This window comes from Manis pentadactyla, chromosome 4 (assembly GCF_030020395.1).
Source record: "Manis pentadactyla isolate mManPen7 chromosome 4, mManPen7.hap1, whole genome shotgun sequence".
NCBI classification, from domain to species: domain Eukaryota; kingdom Metazoa; phylum Chordata; class Mammalia; order Pholidota; family Manidae; genus Manis; species Manis pentadactyla.
This window is the reverse complement of record NC_080022.1, coordinates 167759190-167780935: the sequence shown is the minus strand read 5'-3', so window position 1 is coordinate 167780935 and position 21746 is coordinate 167759190. Positions and strand designations below refer to the sequence as shown.

General features: G+C 55.4%; 1 protein-coding gene across 17 annotated transcripts in view; it reads left to right on the top strand.

Annotated features, from left to right (window-relative positions):
* Positions 1-7862: 7862 nt before the first annotated feature.
* SRCIN1 (SRC kinase signaling inhibitor 1) overlaps positions 7863-21746 on the top strand; it is a 66253-nt gene continuing 52369 nt past the window's right edge. For 4 of the 17 annotated variants that reach the window (XM_036930472.2, XM_036930471.2, XM_036930468.2 and 1 more), the window contains exons 1-2: positions 10085-10465; positions 18553-18615. In XM_036930472.2, coding sequence (XP_036786367.2) covers positions 10221-10465; positions 18553-18615 — 308 coding nt within the window. In that variant the 5' untranslated portion in view covers positions 10085-10220. Of the gene's footprint in view, positions 8171-10082; positions 10466-13486; positions 13555-18552; positions 18616-21746 lie in introns of those variants that run through there. The other 13 variants (XM_057501418.1, XM_057501416.1, XM_036930479.2 and 10 more) reach the window with 10 other exon arrangements.

Genomic DNA, 21746 nt, shown 5'->3' with positions numbered 1-21746 from the left:
CTGGACACTTGCCCAGTGCCTTCCAGGGTCCCCTGTGCATGTCCCCAGCCCCCATCTGGGCTCTGAGCTGTGGAGGTAACAGGTGTACCCCTCATTTGTCAAGAAGGTTTTGGCTCCGCCTCACTTGGCTACGTGCAAAGCTATAGTACAGATGGGGATGTTGAAAATATCCGTGACATATTCCAAGCTGGCCTACTTTCCTATCACGAGAGAGTCTGAGATTGTGACGGGCAAGGACAAGTGAGATGGAAGTTTGGGACCTGTTCCTGCCTCCTTCTTCCTCCCTCAGCTCAGCTGTTAAACAGGAGAGGGATTTGCAGCCCCTCCCAGGAGGCCCCGCCCTGCTCTGGGGTTGTGTGGTTGGGGTGTTGGTGGGGAGGGTGGTCTGGAGTTGGGTGCAGAGGGCCTGGGGGAAGTGGCAGAGGAACCAACGACAGAGGCCTGGGTCCTCTCTTGGGGAGGCTTCCAGCCCCAGGAGGCAAGGCAGTGGAGGCCATTTCACTGGACTTGGGGGCTGAAGGTTTCACTTCAAGTCCTTACTTACCTGTGAAGCCTTGGGCAAGTTTCTTAACTTCTCTGCGCTTTGGTTTCTCATCGGCAAAATGGACTACTCATAATCCTCACCTGGCCTCCTCGGCGGCTTGACTGTGGGACTGCTTTGAAGACTAGAAAGCTTTGGACCCAGCCTTACTGATCCGGTTCTCAGCCTTTTGCCTTGATTAGGCTGTGCCCTCACTCAGCGGCTTAAGTGGTCACCTGCTCCAGCTCTGCCTCCCAGCAGGCCTGGCAGGTCCTCCACCCTTAATCCTGGTTTAATGGCCTGTGAGTGGGGAGGCACCTGCAGTCGTACAGTGCCAGTCGTATCATTCCTCCTGCCCTGGCAGAGGCTCACGCTCAGAGCTAATTTCAGTCTCTCTTACTGATAGGCAACGCCTTGGGCATTCTGGCTGGTCTCCTTCACACACGAGGTGGTCATTATTTTAGTTTCTTCCTTTTCAGGCTAGACTCCCCATCCTTCTCTGTTTCTCAAGGTGGGCAGGATCCCTGTGGCATTTTTCTAACTCCGATGAAGCTGGGTTTTCCCCTGCTTTCAGGTCCCTCGACCAACTTTGGATTCTACAGGGTGTGTGTGTTGTGGGTGTAGAGGGATGCATTTCTTCTCTGTTTCCCCAACTGACCCACAGCTAGAGAAGTAAGGAGCAAATTGAGAAAGATTGGTTGCCGTGGATCTGCAATCCAGGGCAAGAACAAAAATAGTGGCTCATATTTACAACACTTATTATGCATGCACCCTTTATCCAGCTATTCCACTTCTAGGAATTGTTTCCACATGTATGCTCACACTGTGCGAAATAAAGTAGTTAACTACCAGGATATCTCCTGCCCTGGACACAGCCTAAATATCCATCAGTGGGGCACCTTTATATGTGCTGATGTGGAACAATCTCCAGGTCACATGGTTGAGTGTGTATCATTGCATCCTGTGAGAGTAAGGGAACCCAAAGAAATGCTCAGGAACACACTGGCTAGCTCTGAAAGGCCAAAGAACCTGGGAATCATATTTGCTTCTGATGCTAGACCTGGGTGGCTGGGGACAGAGGCAGTGGTAGGGAACTTGACTTTCCACTATATTCCATTTTGTACCATTTGAATTTTGTATCATGTATACAAATTAGACTTCCTATTCAAAAGGTAAGTCCAATTAATTTTTTTCCAATCCTTAATATCATGTATGTCACTGATTTGGGGCCCCAGTCGTACACCAGTGGTTATTGCTGAGACGGCAAGGCAAGGCGTGGTATGAAGGCCTGGGTTCTATCTTGGGATGGAGCTCAAAGCTCAAAAAGCCCAGCCTGGAAGAGGTGGGGCTGACACAGGAGAGTCCGGGAGAATCAGGACAGCGGAATGCTGAGAACCCACGTGGCATGGACCCTCTGGCAGGTGCAGAAGATAAGGGACCAGGAGGAGCAGAGCTCTGCCCTGTGAGGAGGAGGCAGATGGCCACGAATGAAGCAAAGTGGGGGTTATGAAAGCCCAGGGGAGAGGAGATTCCAGCTGGAATGTGTGTGTGTGAGGAGGGTTGGGGGGAGCTTGGGAAGGCTTCATTGAGGAAATGGAATGTGAGCTGGGCCTGGAAGTGGAGTCAGGTGTCAACAGATGCAGAGGAAAGAAAGGACACCCCGTGTGGGGAACAGTATGGGCAAAGGCATGTAGTGCAAAGAGAAGATACTGAGCACATAGGTGTGTGTGTGTGTGTGTGTGTGTGTGTGTGTGTGTGGTGCCAGATGATGCCAGAGATAGGGCTGGAAAGATTAGGCGGCAGGACATTGGAGGGCCTTTAATGCCAGGCTAAGGAATTTACTGAGTAGGTCAGGTGTTCTTCATTGAGGAATGGATCCTCAGGGTAGTGCTTCTCAAACTCTATAGAGGACCTTTAAAAAAACTTTTTAGTTCACTTTCCAATTGATTGTGAATCTGTATTTTTGTAAACTACAATAAAAATGATCATGTGCTTGGATGTTGTGGCAAGTAAAATCCCTGTAAAGGTTTATCAATACATAATCTCCATTTCTGTACTCATCTTGTAAAACAGGGATCAGCACTGGTCCATGGACCACACTTTGAAAAGTCCTGCCCTAGGGGTCCTTGGGGGGATTGCAGACATCAGGGAGGCCCACAGATTTCCTGTGGATGGGTATGTATGTTCATTTGTCTAGGGAAAGGGTGCAAAGCTTTTGCCAGGACCTCAAACAGTTAAGGTTCCCTCCAGGATACAACGCCCTGCTGTAGGGAGCAGTCACTGAAGGTCTTTGAGTGGAAGAATCTAGTGGGGCTTTAGAGCAGCAGGGAGAGCAAGAGGTGTCTGATTTGTCCTGGAACCCCTCCCTGCACCCAAACCAGCCAGGCCAGGGACTAACAATGAGAGGGGACTCTGGGGGAGTAAGAGATTCCAGAGAGCAGGGGGCCCACTTAGGGAATGCTTAAAATAATCTGTGGGAAAGAAAACCAGAGGACTTTTGAAAGCTATGTTTGGAGCAAGAAGCTCAGAGAGGGGTGGGTGTGCCGCTGGGGCAGATGGCACGGTGTTAGCTGAAGATGGGAAGCTGAGTTCCTCAGCCCCCGATCATGCCATCCTGCGTCTGCTGCCTGCTTGAGAAGCAGGAACCTGAAAGGGAGCCTCTTTCTTGGGGTGGGAGCCAGGCAGAGGAGGAGGCTTCGGGAATGCTGTCTGGGTCCAGAAAACAGCATCCTGGTGTCCTGCAAGCATTTCTGAGTCTCAGAGCAGATGCCCAGTGCCCCAGGGCATAGGGAAAGATCTGGACTCATGTGGGCACAAGTGCGCATTTCCAAAGAAGATAGACTTTGAAATCTGCAGATGGGTCAATTTAATGAGCTCCCTGGAAAATGCCTACTTCCAAAAATTGAGGTGAAATCCATATATCAAAGTGAGCAGCTTGGTGCCTTTTGGTGCATTCACCATGCTGTGCACCCACTGCCTTTACTAGTTCCAAAACATTTTCATCCCCCCAAAAGGAAACCTCATGCCCGCTAAGCAGTTGCTCCCCACTTTGTCTCCCCCAGGCAAATCTCTATGACTTACCCATTCTGAATATGTCACAAAAATGGAAGCATACAGTATGTGACCTTTTGTCTGGCTTATTTCGCTTGGCATGTTTTCGAGGTTCACCCATGTTGGAGTATGTATTAGTACTTAGTTCCTTTTTGTGGATATTTGCAAATTGTTTATACATTAATCCACTGAAGGACACTGAGGCTATTGTGTCATATGGCAATTCTATGTTTAACTTTTTAAAGAACTGCCAAACTGTTTCCCATTGTTGCTGAACCATTTTATATTCCCACCAGCAATGCATAAAGGTTCCATCTCCTTTCATTATTAAATAGGTGATTGTTACCAGGTGCTAGTATGGGTAAAACAGGTCAGGATGATACCTGCCCCATTTCCCTATGGCCCGCTGTAGGCTTATAAAGCTGGCAGGCAGTCCTGGGAAGACTGCTGGCTAGAGTATCAGGGGAGGGTATCTTTCTCTTTTTCACCATAGCATATAGATCAGATGGTGAAATCTAGAGCCTCAGAGCCAAGCTGGGTGTGGTTCTGCAGGTGTTGGGCTTGTGATCCACCTGGGCCGCAGTGGCTCACATATGTCCTCTCAAGGATGCAGACTGCCTTTATCTTCCTCCTCCTCCTCGCTGCTCTGGTCCCCCTCTCCTGGGCCTTCCACACCCCCTCACTCTCTCCCTTCCACCTCTCCTTTCTCTAGTCTCCCCACCTCTGCTTCTGTCCACCTCTCGTTTTCTCTTCGTGCCACTTCCATCTACCTTCCTCTCTGCTCCCCTTCCACCTTTACTTTCCTGCTCTCACCTCCTCTCCCCGTCCTCTCCCACCCCTCCCCAAGGCAGCAGTTCACTCACCAAAGCAATTTTGAGAGAAGGGAAGGAGGTGAGGACCTGCATGCATGTTCATCGACTGTATCCATGAGCCCTTCTCCCCACTTAGGCCAAGGTACGTCATTCCAAAGTGAGGTGGGGTGCTGGGAAGCCTGTCCCTCACCTTTATTCCCTCCTCCTTCCAGGAGAGGAGACCCACAGCATCTCTAACACCCAGCGAGGGTGGTGGCACATAGCTGGGGTCCAGGAGACCCAGTTCTGGTCATCTCTGTCCCTCAGTATCAAAGGTCAAGAAAGGAGAAAGGAGTTGCCAGGGTGCTTATGAGGTAGAGGAGGGCCTTTGTGGTGGTTTGAGGAAAGGACAGGAGAGGAGTCTGTGCCTCCACATTCTCCCGGATGCTCCCTGCGCGCCAGCCAAGCTGCATTAGCAGGCAAAGCCCTAAACTGGGAAAGCAGGACAGGCTGTGTCCCGGTGGCTCTGAGTGTGTTCCCTGACCAGCCTCACTAGACTTAGCAGGGCGAATCCCCATGCTCTACTCACACATGGAATCTGAGGCTTCCGGGTTGGGGCCCTGTTTTAAAAAGCCCTCTGGGTGGTTTTGATTCTCACTCCAGTTTAAGAACCACTGCCCTGCCCTGCGGGGAAGCCCTGGTGAATGAGGGGACTCTGTGCTCCCAGACGGATGGGAGACATATGACCCTTGCTTGCCATCTCATAGGGAAGACAGCCCTGTGCTCAGAAAATTCTCAGTCAGAGGGGCACATCTAGGCTTCTCCCTGCAAGTCCCTATACTTGGGTTCCTCCCTGCTGGAAGCACCAGGACGAGCTGGTGACAGTCAGGACCCCAGAGAACTGTTCCTCCCACATTCTCTCTCCATTCTTCAGAAAGTGGGTTTGATGTGCTAATGAGATATCAATTATTGAACATCATTAGCATTCTTTACAATAACAAGCAGCAGAGGGGGGATCACAAGGAAGGAGGGAGGGTCTTTCGAAATGTACTGCCATTTATGGGATGGGAGGAGGAATGGGAGAGCCAGGAATGCAAGAGGAGACATTTAGGGGCTCTGGGAGGCTCATCTGTGGTCAGAGGGACGGAGGTCTGCAGTAGAGGGGGACCCTCCTCCTTAGCTGCCCCACCCCGACCAGCTTCTGCCCCAGATGCCATGTCACTTCTCCTGGTAACCCGCTCTAGAACAGGGTCAGACCCCCGTCCCCTCACTGCCTTGGTGGTGTGTGGATGGTCCAAAGGGAGCTTCTGAAATGCCTTGGCTAGACAATAGCCCACTGGCAGGGGACATTCTCGAGGATCTGGGGTGGCGCGCTCCAGGGTGTCTGAAGCAGTTTGGCTGTCCTGGTCATAATTTCCATGTCCCTTTTTTCCCTGTGCCTCCCCCAAGAGGCCCCACTCTGTCCTCCTAGCCCCCAGGCCCCATCTCCCTCTTCCTGCCCTCTTCTGGGCTGCACCTTAAGGAAAGAGAGGTGAGGCTGAGAATTCTCTCACCTCTAGGGCTCCCCCATAACCTCCTGCCTGCAGGCTCCCAGGGGAAGGCCAGGAGGCTGGGTGGAACGTTTGGGAAGGGCAAGGTGTGTGGTTAAGATCTGCTGTTCCAATCCTTCAAACATGCCAGCTGCCTCCCACCCCCAGCAGAGAGCCATGCCCAAGATGTAGGGGAGGAGGGCCAGAGGGAAGTTACCTGTGGAGGAGTGAGAGTTGGGGAGGGATGGCACCTGAGGCATTTCAGGTAGGCAGCTGGCACAGTGGTTGTGCCTGGGCACCATGCCAGCTTACAGGAGCAATTCTCATCTCTAGGCTGGAGGAATAATACCTGTGTTGCTCTCACCCTGATCAGTGGAGATGGCTTCCCCAGCCTCCTCCCTGCTCCAGGAGACCCTGCTTTTGAGATCTAATGGGAGCAGGAGGAGGCTCCTATCTGCTCTCGGGGGGTGGGAAGAGGATCAGGTGGGCTCAGTGAGGCATGAAGGCGACAGACCATCCCTGGCTCAACTTGGGGCCTTAAGGGTCTTTATTCCCATTCAGGAGCTGTATCCCCTCTCTGCTTCACTCCATGGGACCCAGCTGTCCTGGGTTTGATGGGTATTGACCAAATAGTTGAGGGGACAGGTCAAATGAGCTCACAGCTATGCAGATGATCAAGAATCTTAAGGATTCCTCTTTTAAAAAATGGCTGCACAAATAAAAAATATTATTTGAATCTGATTTAAGCACCCCACTATGGGGGGGTGTCCCTCATGGTGCTGGAGGTTGCCATAGGTTGGGAAAAGATGGATGCATTGCCCTGTTAACACCTTTAAACTGTTACCAATCTTTGGGGGCTGATTCACAGAGTCTCTCCCCATCCAGGTCCCAGAGTGGCTTCCTGGCATCTTCCTGGCATCTAGTTTAACAGCAGAAAAATCTCCATGTGATGGAACAAGTATCTTTTCAACTGTCATCCAGGGGAATGCCCAGTTCCTTAATCTTGACATGACTGCATGTCTTAACCCTCGGCCACATTCCTGAGCCCAGCTCTCTTGCAGCCACTATATGGTCATGACATGTGCCAGAGGTGGGTCCCTGCTTCTGGCAGCCCACAGGGTTAGGAGATGGTGGTGGTGATAGAAGAGAGGCTGGGAGCTGCGGAGTCAGGCAGAACTGGGTTTGAATTTAAGCTCGCTACTCTTAGATTGGGCAGGAGGCTAATCCTCTCTGAGACTCAACTCTGTCTCTGAAATGGGGCTGAAAACACCTTTTTCTGCAGGGTTGCTGGGAGGGTTAAATTCGAGAATATGGGTAAAGGCCCTGCTGATTCTCTTCTCTTTAGGTGGGTATGCAGTGGAGGATGGGAGAGAACTTGTCTCATGGAGGATACTGAGGGAGAGGCAAAGGGCACAGTCCTGTGCAGTTGTATGGGGGGCCTGAATGGAGGGATGGCTATGCAAGTCCCCAGCCTCTGGACTCTGAGAGGCTTGGGATGCGTCCATGCAGCAAAGGGGAAGCCACCCCTCCCCCCAACTCCTCCCCTACACAGGGCTTACCACCTCCCATGCCCATCCTGGGCAGGCAGCCAGGTAGGGAGCTGGATGCGTGCCCACTGCACGCTCAGAGGCCAAAAGATGGGCACTGTCCAGTTGGCAGAGGAAGAGGCAGCTGGCCCAGGAGGGGAAAAGTCAGGGTGCTGACTGCTGGGGTCGTGTGCCCAGAGGTGTGTCCAACGCATGGCTTTTGGCTGCCCTTCTGAGCTGTCCGGCTGGATCTGGGAAGGGCCCCCTCCTCCTGCACTGGCCCTATCACCTAAATTACTGCAACTGGAGATTAATCTTTCAGGGGCATCTGAGTCTTGTCCCTAGCCAGGCATGTGGCTGGCTCAGGAGCAGGCCTGGGGGCGGGCAGAAAAGTGGGAGAGCCTAGATTAGGGCTACGACTGGGTAGACCAGGAAGTGGGGAAACCGGTTTGTCATTCGGGCCACTTGGGGTGGGGTCTCCTCTCTTGCCTCTCTGCTTGCCTGCCACTCTGCCGACTGCCTATATGGAAGAGATGTACCGTGACCCTTTCTTGTCATCTAAACTGGTTTTGGGAATGCTGGGAGTAAATACAAGGGGCAGGGGACTCAGCTCACCTTCTCCTCCTCAAGAGATGCTTGGGAGAGAAGGGACGGGACAGAGAACCAGAGGGAGAGAGGAAGAAAGCAACCAGAACAGGAAGAGGGGTCGGAGTCGGTGCCAGCTGGAGTTGGAGAAGTTTGTGGAGCCATCAGGTAGGCCAAGGTGGGATTAAGGCGGGGGTGGGGCAGAGCCGGCGCTCTGCAGGTCGCAGGGGAAGTGGCAATGGAATACTAGCCAAGCGAGGTGTGAGAAGGGGCCGAAGCTGCAGCACCTCCTTTAGGGTCTTACTTGACGGATGAGCATAGACTCCCTTCACTCTGAGCTCGGGCCCCTGCAGTTGTAGCAGACGCCTGCAGGAGGGGCCGCAGCCAGAGCTGGGGGCAAGAAGATAGCCCAGCAGGGGGCGCCTGGGGAGTGGGTGCCCCCAGCAGAGCGGCTACCACGGAGGAGGAGGGAGGGGAAGAGGGGATCGGGGCAGAAGCAGAGGAGCGTCCAGACTTCCCCTGCATAGGGCCGCTGTGGCTTTCGGAGGTCACCTTGGCTTTAGAGTGGCCCTCCAGTCCTGGCGCCTTTTCTCCCTGTCCGGTTCCTCCCCTACTGCTTCTCCATCCCAACCCGCGCGGCGGCTTGGAGACCTAGAAGTCCCCCACCCTTCCCTGTAGGACCTTCCCCTAAGGCCGGTCCCGGGCCTGAGGTATTTGTCTCTGCCGGGGCGCGAATGTTGTCTGCGGGGGGAGAAGCAGGTGGAGTGGGGAGGGCAGTGTGAGCGCGCCCTGCTCCCCCGTCCCGGCCGCGCGCCGAGGGAATCTCGCCGAGCCGCTCGGGGCTCGAAGCGCGGCGCCCCTCCCCTTCCCGCCCCCCGCCGCCCCCGGCGGCCCTTTGTACGTTCCGGCCACACGCGCGCTCCCGCGCCGCGCGCGCTCCCGCCAACATGACACACCCGCGCCAGCGCGCGCGCTCTCTCACACACACACACGCGCGCACACACACACACACGCACGCACACACTCGCTCTCGCACACTCGGTGACACGCCCGCGCGCGCGCGCTCTCACACGCCCGGCGGCCGGCGCCCTCTCAGCTGGTCCACCCCGGCGGGGTCCGCGCCCCTGGCCCGCCCGCCTGGCACCGCGCCCCGGGGCCGGGGCCGAACGACGAGCCCGCGAGGCGGCGAAAGGGCGAGCGCCAGGCAGGCCGGCCCGGGGCCCCCGCCCCCCGCGCCCCCGCCCGATGGGGAACGCTCCGTCCCAAGGCATGTCCCTGTCTCTCTCCTCCCTAATGTGCCTCCATGCTTAAGTGGAAGGTATTTCTGTTTTCTTTGTGTGTTTTCCCCTCGGCCGGGGGCGGGGGCGGCGGCCGGGCCGGGGAGGCGGCGGCCGGCGGGGCGAGGGATGCTCCGGGCGCAGGTGTGTGGGGGGCGAGGGACCGCGGCGCACCGGGCTAGGGAGGACGACCCGGGCGAAGGAGTGCTGGGACCAGAGCGGGTCAGGGCTCCGCAAAGCTGGAGACAGGGTGCGGAGGGCCTGGCGACGCCCAGGCGAGGGGCGCCGGGGGTTACAATTTAAAAGGGTACGGGTGGAGGGAGGAGGGGGTGAGAAGAGGAAGGGGGGTGGATGGTGAGGAAAATGGGGGAGGGGAGCGGTCCATCAGAGGTAGAGTTAGAGGGTGAAGGGGGAGGTGAAGGGGACAGAGAGGTGGGGGGCGCATCAAAGGCTCCCTTTTCCCCAGGTCCCAGAATGGGGTGCACCCGCTTGGTGGCAGGCGCTTTGCGCCACTCCCTCAGGAAAGAAGGGGATGAGGGCATTCTGGGGTTGACTGTGTTGCCAGGATACAAGCCTGTATCCTCGCTCCCCCTTCACCTCGAGGCCCGAGCCCTGGAGACCTCGGAACCTAGGCAGCAGTTGCAGAAACTGGGGACCGGCTCCCCGCTCCACGACAGAGGGAGGGGCCAAAAGAGGGAAGGGCTGGGGGAGGGGCTATTTGATCTTAAGCCCTCCTCTTGCAGAGGCCACAGGGCAGGGAGGGCGCCCTCAGCTGGGGAGAGCATCTAGGGTGAGAGAAGATAGGGACCGTTGGCGGCTGAGGGACAGAAGGCGGGGCTGGGGAGGGGACGCGCCATGGCCCCCCCTCCCCTCCCACGCACCCCCCTGCTACGTCAGAAACTCCCGGGCCAGCTCCAAGTCCTGTCGGTGGGGGCAGCAGGATGCTGGTGAAAGCAGAGGGGGCCGGCCGGGTGCCTCCGCAGCTCGGCTGGCAGGGCTGGCAGGGCCCGGTGGGGTGTGTGCGGCTGCTAGTGCGAGCCCCCAACAGCCCGACCCCTCCCCATGCAGCCCTGGCAGTGCCTCCGGCGCTTTGCCCTGGCCTGGTGGGAGAGGACAGCCGAGGGCAGCTCCCGATCTGCCAGGGAGGAGGCTGGACCAAGGGACCCCGGGTGCCGCGGGGAGCCAGGTGAGCAGGAACTGGGATTGTGCAAGATCCCAGACTGTCTTTCCCTTCTCCCAAATACTGTGGAACCAGGAGGTCCTGCAGCCCCCAACTTTAAGGGATGTGGGTTCCCTGAGTGGAGGATTCCTGGCTGAAGCCTTTCAGGAGACTGTTGGAGCTACTGTTGTTTTGGGGGAATGCAAAACAGATGAGGGCAGGGAGTGGGAGGCACCTGACCAGACTTGTGGGTCTGAGTGTTCCTTGGCCTGGGGTTTGGATATTCTGGTCTGGGTGACCTTGAGCCAACTGCTTTGATGTCTGCCTCTGTGCCTCAGTTTCTCTCATTCCCTTCCCTGCCCCTCTTGCTGCTCTTAAAGAATCGGTGATGCGTTTGATACTGTCACTGTGAAAATGTGAGGCTCTGCCATCACTGGTGGCAGCTGGGATGATGGTGGTTTCTGGCATGGTTGTGCATGTGTATGTTTGTGGGGGACAGTTTTGGCTTATGCATGAGGGTTTTTGCTTGTTCTGGTAGGTGTTGGGACCACTGTGGGCAAGTGTCAGGGCCCAGCATTTACACAGGAAAGAGGGCTCCAGGCAAGCTGAGAGTTGTTGGGGAAGAGACTTAGCTGGTGGCCCAGTGTAGAAAAGGGATGGGGGTGAAGGCTATTGGCATAAGGGGAGGGGGCCCCAAGAATAAGATCCCCGCCTCCACCCAGACTGCCTGGCACCCAGGCACCATTGGCAGTGAGTGCAAAGGCTTTGCCCTGGCTTCCTGCCACCCAGCCTTAGGGACAAGAGGGTCTTTGTCCAGTGCCCCCTCCCTCTCACTCCCAGCCCCGCTTCTTCCGCCCTTACCATGATGGCCAGTTCTCAGTGACGAGCCTCAGGGCTGGGATGGAGATGCAGGTCCCCCATGTGCTCTGAGGATCTGGAAGAAGCAACTGTGGTCCTCAGGCAGTGCTGAGTGGAGAGGGGGCTGGAAATGAGCCATCGGGTCGCCTGCCCCCATCCTAGACCTTCTGCTTGCCTCCTTGCCTAATGTGGGGGTCTGGGGTCTTCATGGCCTGATTCCTGCTGGACTGCAGGTTTCTTAAAGAGGAGCAGGGTACCCCAGGGTGGGTGCTGGGATGCAGGGTCTCAGATGCTCTCTCCTTCTCCCTCTCTGGCCAAGGACCCACCTGGGAAAAATGGTTTAATTAGAACCATTGATTCCTTCTTTGGCTGCGGGCAAGGATCTCAACAGTGCGGTTCCGTCAGAGCTGGAGGATGGGGGTTATATGGCTGCTGTCTGCCCAGTGTCAACATTGACTTTTGCTGACAAAACTCAAGCTTAGGAGGGAAGGGGCTGGGTCCTTCGGGTCCTTCGAAGCACCAGGTCTGTTTTAGCCCCAGCTCCAGCCCAGGTTAGGTCTTGTGGAAAGAAGAGTTTGGGGGTTGAGGATTTCAAGTGAGTTAGCTGTGTTTTGAGGTTTGAGGGTCATCTTGAGTAGTGGACCTGGGGCTTGGAAATGGAGGGGCAGCTGTGGTTGGGAGGGGTCCTGCGAAATGGAGTCAGGAGCAATTAAAGGGGCCTGTGGGTGTGGGGCAGGCAGAGAGTTCAGGGGAAGGACCTAGGCTTTGTCATAAAAGCATCTCTTTCGAGGAATCCCAAGCACTCATCTCCTGCAAGCCCTGGCAAGGAGATCTGATTTCTTCCTTCATTTGTGCCCTCAAGGCCCAGAGAGGGACATAAACTATCCTCCGAGGCTCAGAGGGCCTCGGTCTGGCCTTTGAGTCTGGCTGCCTGACTGAGTGGCCCTGTCTAGGCACAGAGAGCTGAGGGTGGGGCTCCTGGCACCCTTGGATCTGGCCTCTGGGCTTGGTGGGATGTGGGGGACAGGTTGTGCCCACCAAGCCCTGGCTGCCTGCCGTGGGAGGGCCGGTGCAGGTGCAAGCTTCAGTGAACCACTCAGATGCTCTTTGAAGACTCCCTTGTTGGCTTCCTAGGGCCCATTCGAGCAAAGATAATAAAAATCTGGCCGTCAGCGGGTTTGAGGGCTGCATTCGCTTCCCCTTCTTTCATTCCCAGTTTTGAAAAGCAGAGATGAAGGCTTTGGATTTGGCCAGGAAGCTGCGCTTGCCTACCCTGAGGGAGGGAGGGAGCGAGTGAAGGACGCGGAGGGAGGCAGAGGAGGGAGGACTGATTTCCTGGCAGCTGGGGGAGGGGCTGGGGAGTAGGCAGAGGGGCAAGGGCATAGTCCCCAACCTCTGGCAGCCAGCCTTGGCCTCAGTGGGGCTCCTATGCCTGCTACCCAGCTTTGTTCTTTAGTTCCAGAGGCTGGGGGCCTTCCCCTCTCTACTCCACTGCTCCTACAGCCCCTCTATCTGCCCCAGTTTATTCTCTTGGTACCCTTTTTCTGGCCCTCAGTCTCTCCTTTTCTCTATCTACCCCCTTCCATATGTCCGTCTTCCTTTCCCCAGCATTAGTCCTGCTTTCTAGGACTGTCTAGAAGGTTGAGAAGCCAAGTTGGGGTTGTGGGGGGCAGCGGCAGCCTTGGAAGGGGCCCTTCTGGATTGACTATTACGGTCTGTCAGGTGCCAGAGTCATCAGAGTCCAGGCGGAAGGGGGCTGCTGAGCACTTAGAGATCTATGTGCGTGTGTGTGTGTGAGAGAGGACGCCATCCTCCTCCCCTCAGCACAGTGGGCACCTTGCCCTGACATTGGGCTTCAGATGCTCCAGTTCTCCTGCTGCCTTCTACTGTTGCTTGATGCCGGAAACCAATGCCTCCAGCCCCCGGCCCCTCCGCCCCCCTGGTTGCCCACTGTCCCAGACGTCACCGCTGTCCTTGTCCACTGTTCCCCTCACAGGCTCAGAGGTGGGAAGGAGGGTCTGAGGGGCATCTTGGCCCCATCTCCCTGCCGTTATAGGGCTGCCCGGAGCCCCATCCAGCCTCTGTGCCCTTTGCCATCTCATAAGCCCCCCGTAGGAAAGACAAGACTGTCTGGGAAGGAGCACTGGACTCAGTAAAGAAACCTCATTTTGATCCTTTCTCAATTCCCAGATGTCCAAGTGACCTTGAGCAAGTCCCTTCCCGGAGTGGGCCTCTTTCCTCACCTGTGAGATGAGGAGGTATGGGCTGGATCATCTTCAGGGTCTCTTCTGACATTCCTCCGATGCCTCTCTCTTCTGGGTGATTTGCATATGCTTTGCATATATTAATGGTGCCTGCTTGAAGGGGGAGGGTGCCACCCACAGGGACCAAAGTCCCACCCACCATTCCAACTCGCCTTGCCCATTGGCCCATGCCTTCACTGCTCAAATCTCCCAGGCTGGCGGAAGCTGAGGCCTGAGAGTTCCCTAGAGAGGGGAGTCTTACCTCTGTGTGCCAGCCAAGCTGGAGGCAGGGTGGGGGAACAGCTCTAGTGGAGGGAGTCCCTTCCTTCATCACTCCTGCTCCAAAAGGTCCAAGCAGGAAAGCCAAGTGGTGCGTGGATTCACTCAAGTTGCCTGTGGCTACCATGAGGTGTGTGAAACCCCACTGTGGCTAGCTTGGGTCTCTTCCTCCTCTGTTCCCTGGGCCTGGGAACCCTCTGGATGCCAGGAACTTAAGTTTAAGAGTTCCTCCTCTGGCTCAGCTCCCACACACAACCCAAGGCAAGTTCTGCTGTCTTGTGCCCTTGCCAGCTTTTGCTCAGGCTGCTGGGCTCTGTGTATGTGTAGGTTGGAACTTGGACCTGAGAGATGGTCCCTGAGCAAGAACTAGATCATTGCCTTTCTGGGCCCTGCTTGGTCACCACACCAAAGGCGAGGCCCCAGCTCCCTGCAGGGATCACAGAGGGAGAACCTGCTGCCCTCAGTTCCGCCCCTACTTCTATCAGCCCAGCCTGATCTCATGGGTGCTGCCCCCAGGGCTTCCTCACTGCCACCTAGCATGTGCTCTATGTCTGGCCCAGGCCAATGCCCTGGATCCCAGCCCCCAGTCCTGCCTCAGTTGCTTTCATCCCCATAATGCCCATCACATGGAGCAAGACTGGGGTAAAGGTTAGCAGCCTGGGGATGATAAAGTGGGGACACTGACTAATGGTGAGAATTTCTTAAGACAGGAGCAAAAATGCTGTCCACCACCAAGAAGGACTGGGCTAGAGGAAATGCAGCAAGAGGGATCAAGGTTAGATTTGTCTTAGGAAGGGACTGTCCAGATGCATTCCTGACCGTGGGATTATTGTCAAGATGAAACGAAATTGTAGATGAAAATGTCCAGCACAGTGCCTAACACATAAGAAACACTCAATAAATGATGCGGGGGAGGCAACAGATGTCTCTGAATCCAGAGAAGACCCTCCCCTAACCCTGAGTGCTTGGATTCTGCAGGGGATGAGGAGTTAGAGGGACAGTTCTCAGAAGAGCTATTTCTCCCACATGCAGGCTGCTGCTCCCCCACCACATGCCTCATGCCCCACGCGTGCACCGGGACACCCTGCCCTCATCCGCCCTGCTGCAGGCAGGCAAACAAGGGTTTGAAGGCTGAGAAAGCTGCTCTTCTCCCCCTCACCCTATCTTTGCACAGAACAGCTTGAGTGGAAACAGTTCTACACTTCAGTAGGAGGAATGGAGGTTAGATAGGAAGGAAACCTCCTGATGTATGAAGGGTGGCCACTCCAAGGCGGGGAGCTCTGGTGGTGCTTTTATATATTTTTCAGCAATGATAGGAGTATATAAGCTCGAGAAGGCTAGTGTTGTACCCAGGGGCAGGGCACTGGTTGGCCTGACCTTCGAGATGATCTTTGGACCATCCTGAGAAGATCGATAGATCCAGTTTAACCTCTTCGGCTATGTGGTTTGCCGAGTGCAGGGGTACATTCTGAAGAGGGCTCCATAGCTGCCAGGGAAAAGAAGGGGACAGGAAAGTCAAGGGGGGAAGGAAGACTGATCCGAAAGAGGAGAGAACTGAAATGCTGTGTAAATAGCAAGCACTGAACTGGGGCCAGGTTGCCTGTCTCCCCTGCTGTTGTGTGACTTTGGGCAAGTTAGTTGCCCCCTCTGGTCTTCAAGGTTCTTGGTGTAAGAAGAGAGGATAGGATCAGAGAGTCTTCCAGATGTCATAGGTTCTACCTTCCTCCATTCCCCTGTGTGATCACCATAAGGCTGGGGTTGAGGTGGGGGGAGGGATGGGGAAGAATATTTCCCAACTCCATCTAAACCATTTAAATGGAGATTTGGCTCAAGAGAATTTTGGTATGCACACACACACACACACACACACACCTACAAATGGTTCCTCTTGCTCCAAAGTCATACCTTGTCTAAGTCTGTCCTCTCAGCCTAGAGAATGGGTAAGGGAGTGGCCAGAGGACTTAGCTACCCTCTGAATCACAAACTGTTTCCTCCCACCCTAGCAGAACTAGCTTCGCCCCACTCCATTCCAGCCAGGGACTATATCCAGTCTAGTGTTTTCTTCCACCGAGGCCCTTTCAGCTGGTGGCTCCTCTACCCCCACAACCTTTTCCTGGTTCCTGGGAGCTCCAGCCACCTAGCGCAGTTGCTTGCACGTCCTGGTGTGGAGTAACATAAGACTGGGAAGGATCTTCACATGCCTGACTTCCTCACCTCTGCAAACATCCTCATCTGAGCACACTGGCTTCTTTTCCACCCCAGCCAGAGAGTATGCTGGAAGCCCCAGACCTAGAGACCCCCACAGAGGAATCCTAGCTAGAGATGTTTGTGCAGAGTATAGGAGGTGGAAGGGGGTGTATGTTCTGCTGGCTCCCCGCCCCCCTAGGGCATGTGATAACTGCAGACATAGTGGGGCATCTGTGGCATCACCCCAGGCACCAGCATCTGCCTCATTGGGGAAGAATTAACGATTGCAGCTCACAGGCAAGGCATTCCACGGCTCAGTGAAGCTCTTGCAAACACATCCGGGCCTCTCTGCCTGCTCTCCTGGGCTGTGCCCTGACTACTCTGCCCCCAGGCAGTGGCCAGACTGGCCAGATGAGTCCCCATTCTTGTCCCAGTCACCTTTTATGTTGAAAGCTAAGGGTCGGAGAAAAAGTGAGGGCTGTGAGGACTGACATTAATGCTCACTTTGCCAGCCCCCCAACTTTTAAGGCTCTTCTTAGCCTGAGTGCTCGGGGATTTCTGGATGTTAAAACAAGAAGGGGCTTTTGAGGGGATGCCTGAAGCCTCTTCCATGATGCAGAAAAGGGGCCCCCTGGAAGGCCAGAAGTCACTTAAAGGTGAAGCTCAGGAAATCCTGGACCCGCTTCTCCTTAACCCGACAGCTCCCCTCCCACCCTTGGTCCTGGTCCACCTGCAGCCCAGGGTTAGAATAATCTGCCTGCCACTGCTACGATGAGGCAGAAAGAGACTGAAATGAAGCCTTTTTTAAAATTTATTACCCTTAAGAGATAGTTTATACTGGAGCATGGGATGGAAAGAGGTTAGATTTTAGGCAGAACTTCCCAGAAGGCACTGAATGGTAGCTAAAGAGTAGGGAAGATGGATGGGAGGCAGTTTAGCTGAGGGATCGAGAGCTCAGACTCAGGTTAGACAGATCTCTGCTGGCATCCCAGCCCTGATGTTCACCTGCTGTATGGTTTCTGGCAAGTCACTGAACCTCTCTGAAACTAATTTTTTTCATCTGTAAATTGGGACTGATAACAGTGATTTCCTCACAGGGTGGGTACCAGGATTAAATGAAGTAACTTAGGCAGAGTTCCTGGCCTGTTGTAAACCTTCAATAAATAGTAATTTGTCTTCATCATCCTCACTGTCCAAGGAAGGAGCAAATGGGGGGGCTGCTCTCCTGGAGGAAGGGGCATACACGAGAACACTTTAGTCTCTTCTAAAACCCAAATCCTCCCCTCTGCCTGTCTGGGGCCAGGCCCAGCTGCCATTTAAGGCTGGTGGTGACAAGTTTTCACTGCCCCCAACCCTGTGCCCTTCTGCCCTTCTGCCCCTTCCATGCCCCACTCCCAGTCCCTACTGCCCCATCCAGGAAGCCCTCAGGACCAGATACATCAGTGAGCATTCTTGATTTCTTCCTCCAGTCAATGTTCCAACATCTGGGTACAACAGCTGCTTCTCCCTGGGATGCCTGCGTCTTGGGTAATCGGAGGGAAAATTGGAACCATGAGATTGTCAGGGGCCACTGAGAGCGCTTGCAGCCAGACGTGATGTGCGTATGGATGGGTCTGAGCCAGCTAAGTGAGGGCTGTGCCCAAGAGGGTGTCCAGGCTACAGTGGTTCCAGAGCAGAAAGGGTCTTACTGTGCATGCCCCAGGATGGAAGGCAGTGGGCAGGCATTGCGCCATGAGGGAGAGGGAGCCCAGTTAGAAGGACTTCCCTGCAGGGCTAGAGGGGGGCAGCCGTGATGGACAGCTGAGGAGCCCTGCCCTGGCAGTTTGGGGGTTGGGTGGGTGCAAAGACAGGAGGGCAGGGGTGCCATGCACCCCCTCCCAACCCTTGCCACTGCCTCTGTCCCAGTGTGAGTGTGAGTGCTCTTGAGTGTGAAATGCCTCTGTGTCCTGTTACAGGCAGGGGAGGAGGGCCTTCCTCAGAGTTAGGGGGTGGATGGAGCAGCTCCCTGGGCTGGGAGAGGTTTGTCAGCAGAGCAATGATGGGAGGTCCCTCCGACTCTGAACCCACCAACCTTTCCGAATGGGGTGACCTTGACTGGGGGAGGCAGATAGGCCCTCCAAGGTCTATCATTTGGGATCTTGTGTGGGCAGCCCACAAAGAGTCTGCCCCCTTTCTGGGAGGAGACTAAGGCCTGACTTGTTGGCTGTCTGTCCTGGGGATCTCATTCTGGGGACCCCATGTTTTCTGTGTCGTCCTGCTGTCTGTCCTCCTGTCTGTCTCCCACTGGTGTCTCTGCCCCCATAGCCCCCTGCTCGTCCTCCAGCACGCAATCCCTATCCTGCCTGCCCCCCCCCGCCCCCAGCGACCCCGAAAGGGACAGTTCCTAAGGCTCTGCCTTTCTCTGTCCTTGCACCCCCGCAAGGCTCCTGCCCCGGCACATCCCACTTCGGGAGGCCCGCCCCAGCCCCTTCCTTTCTCCAAGTCCTCTCCTCCAACTCTGGGCATTCATTCATTCACGACTTTCCTCCTTTCCTGTCCCTCACCCAGGGCTCCAGCGTGCAGCAGGAGGGAAGCCTCCAGGACTCTGTTCCCTCTGTTTAAAGTCTCCAGGTTAGTAAGCCAGGAGGGAGGCCTCCCCCTACATCCCACTGCTCCTTAGCCAGGTGCCTCTCCCAGCTTAGATGGCCAGAAACCGGGGAGGGACTATCCCTTTTGCCAGGGGAGGGGGCAGCAGAGACCTGACTCTGGGGAGGGTGCCTTGCCTGGCAGAGAATGTGTCCATGTGTGCATGTGAGTTAGTGTGCGTGTGCATGTACATGTGTGCGATGGCTGCAAAGCCTCCATGTAACTGGGCTGGGGAGGCGGGAGCAGGCAGGAGCCCTCTGCTGAGAGCACTCATGGTCTGGAGAGAGGGATCAGAGGCAAGGGGCCCTGCCCAAAGAAGCCCGTGTTCCAGGGATGGCCAGAGGGTGGGAGATGGGAGAAGACGGGACCACATCCAGCCTCAGTACAACTTTGTGTGGTTGACAGACACTTGCAAACCTGTGCTCTCATTTCATTTATTCAGTCATTCATTCACTCGTTTAGTGAAGATTTATTGAACACTCCCATGCCAGGTACTGCCTAACAGTGACAAAGACAGATGAGGTTTTTTCAAATAGAGGTTAGGGGGTTGGCTGAGCCACCCCTGTGGGCCTGGAGCTGTGCTTGGCCAGCTGACTGGAGTACCGGCTGCCACCCCAGGGCTGTGACTCTGCCCACCATGTCCCATCCGCCCCTGCTCCCCCTGCTGGCAGCCACTATGTACTTTGTGTCCCCTGGCTTGATGGTGTCCCTCCCATAGTGTGCCCCACCAAGCAAGCAGTGACCAAGGCCCTGGTGACCCTGGGGACTGTGGGCAGCACTTTTGGCGCTGCAGCTCCTTCAGAGGCCCTCAGGGAGCCCAACCTGGGAGCCCCCCACCCCCACTCCGACTTGTGTGCCCAGCACCAGCAGCCTGGAGCACTGGACTTCATAGTCAGCCTGACCTGGGTTCAGATGCACTTTTAAGCCATTTCTTAGCTGTGTGGCCTTGGATAAGCCACATTCTGTCTCTGAGCCTCAGGGTTCTTGCCTGTAATACAAATGACAGTGCTGTTGAGGACAAAAAAAGCAGCAACTTGTCCAAAGCTGGATGGACCCTCGGCAGAGGCCACCTGATTGCCCCCTCTGCCCTGGCCCGGCGTTGGGCAGGCTCTGCCCTGAGTACTGTCTGGATGCTGCCCCTGCCCATCTCCCATCAGGAGAGGGACTGCCAAGTCCCCATATTGGCTATTTGTAGGCTCCACGTCCTCCAGCCCATCTCCAGCTCCCTGAAGGATGCTTCAGCCCCAACCTGGGAGGGCAGCTGGGGGAGGCAGCCCTCCTTGCCACTGTGGCTGCCGCCTCCTTGATGGCTTTTTAATAACTTTGCTCCGAGACAATCTGCAGAGCGCTCGTTTGTCTGCCTCTTAATTAAAATTACCGTTTTCCTAAAAGAGCAACAATGCTGTTCCCCTCCCTCCCCCGTCCACGGCTGCTGCCAGGAGAAGGCAGGAGTGACTTGAGACTACAGCCCTTCCCTTCCATCCCTGTCCTGGTCACAGGGTACCGCCTCACCTCCACTTCCCCATACAAACATCAGAGAGGCTGAGGTTCAGTTGGAGGGCCGGGCTGGGGACAGGGAACCAGGGAGGGGTTACTGAATGCTCTCCTCTTTCACCCACCCTTTTCTGGGATGCTCCCAGAGGCGGGAGCTTCAATACCTCCCAAGAGTTACTTATTATGCCTGTAAAGAGGGGGAGCAACCCCTGCCCTGCTTTACCAGCCAGAGGAAATAAGATGTGGGTGGGTTTTGGAAAAGTGCTGTGAAGGATTGCAGAATGCCGGGGGTGCAGGTCAGGACAGAGGAGGCATCCCTGGAGGTGAACACAGTGGGGTCAGCCTTTCACTCTTGACTCTGGTTTCAGTTAGAAAAGATCTCTGTCCCCTCTGTGGGCTCTGAGAGAGCAGGGGAGGGGAGGGCTGGCAAGGTGTACAGGGTTCACTTAGTCATTGCTGAGTTTTGAAAAAAAAAGTCATCTGGTAATAATGAAAATACTAAGGACCAATGTTATTGAATGTTTCCTCAATAATATATGAGCCATATGCTGGGCTAAGCTTTGTGAATGTGTTCGTTCATTTTATCCTCACAACCATCCCGTGAGCTCAATGCTGTTGTCTCTGTTTGATGGGGAAGTGACAGACTAGAAGGGTTAAGTGACATACCCAAGGTCACGCAGCCTGCAGCCTCTTTTTGCTTTCCCGAAGCCTTGCTTAGGTTTAGCCTCAATCCCTCGTGCTGTAGGTAGAGGCACACCTTTACCTCCCTTTCTGCGCTCCCTCAAGCAGGGTTCTTCCATGGTTCATGCCACTGAGAAGTGACTCTCAAGTTCATCTTCATTCCCCGCCCCCAACACCATTCCTGGTTCCACCCCTGGGGAGGCTCAGGGGCAACCAGCCCAGGAGGGGGGGAGGGCAACTGGAGGTGAGTTACTGTTTTCACACCTTCTGTTCCAGCAGAGTTCCTCTCCACTTGGGGAAAAGATGGTGGGGACAGGAAACTGACTGTGGCTGTGACAGGACGTGCTGCTTGGCTGTGAGGCCAAGGGAGGTGGTCTTATATCCTAGCTCCACCAGTAAGGTCCCCCTGGGAACTGGCTCTGGAGTAGTGGGAGTGTTTGGGGAGGGGGAGTGGCCCACGCCTGGAAGGGCCACCTGAGATGTCCTTGTCTCCCTCAGCTCCCAGTTAGGCCTGGCCTGCCCCCTTTGTGAACCTTTGCTTCTGCGACTCCTCTGCCAGGAACACCCTCCCTTTGCCACCTCCCATTTCTGCCCCTCCTTGACCACCTCTGGGCCCGCTCCTCTGAACTCCCTTGGCACCGTCAAATCTCTCATGGCCATTGGTTCCAGACATAACCAAACCTACTAACCCACTTTCACTCTTGGGGACAGAAATGCAATGCCGTCAGGGGCAGTAAATAAGTGAAGCAGTGATGAGGACAGTAGGGAATGGTGGGGCCTGTGGTGAGAAGAATGCATGTCCTCTTTAAAGGCATTAAAACTCAAAGGAAGCAAAGCAAGCGAAACAAAACACCACTAGGCAAACAAAATGCCTGTGTCCAGTGTGACCCCACCATGACCCTTGCTAAACTGTGATTCATTTATCTTGGCATCCCTACATC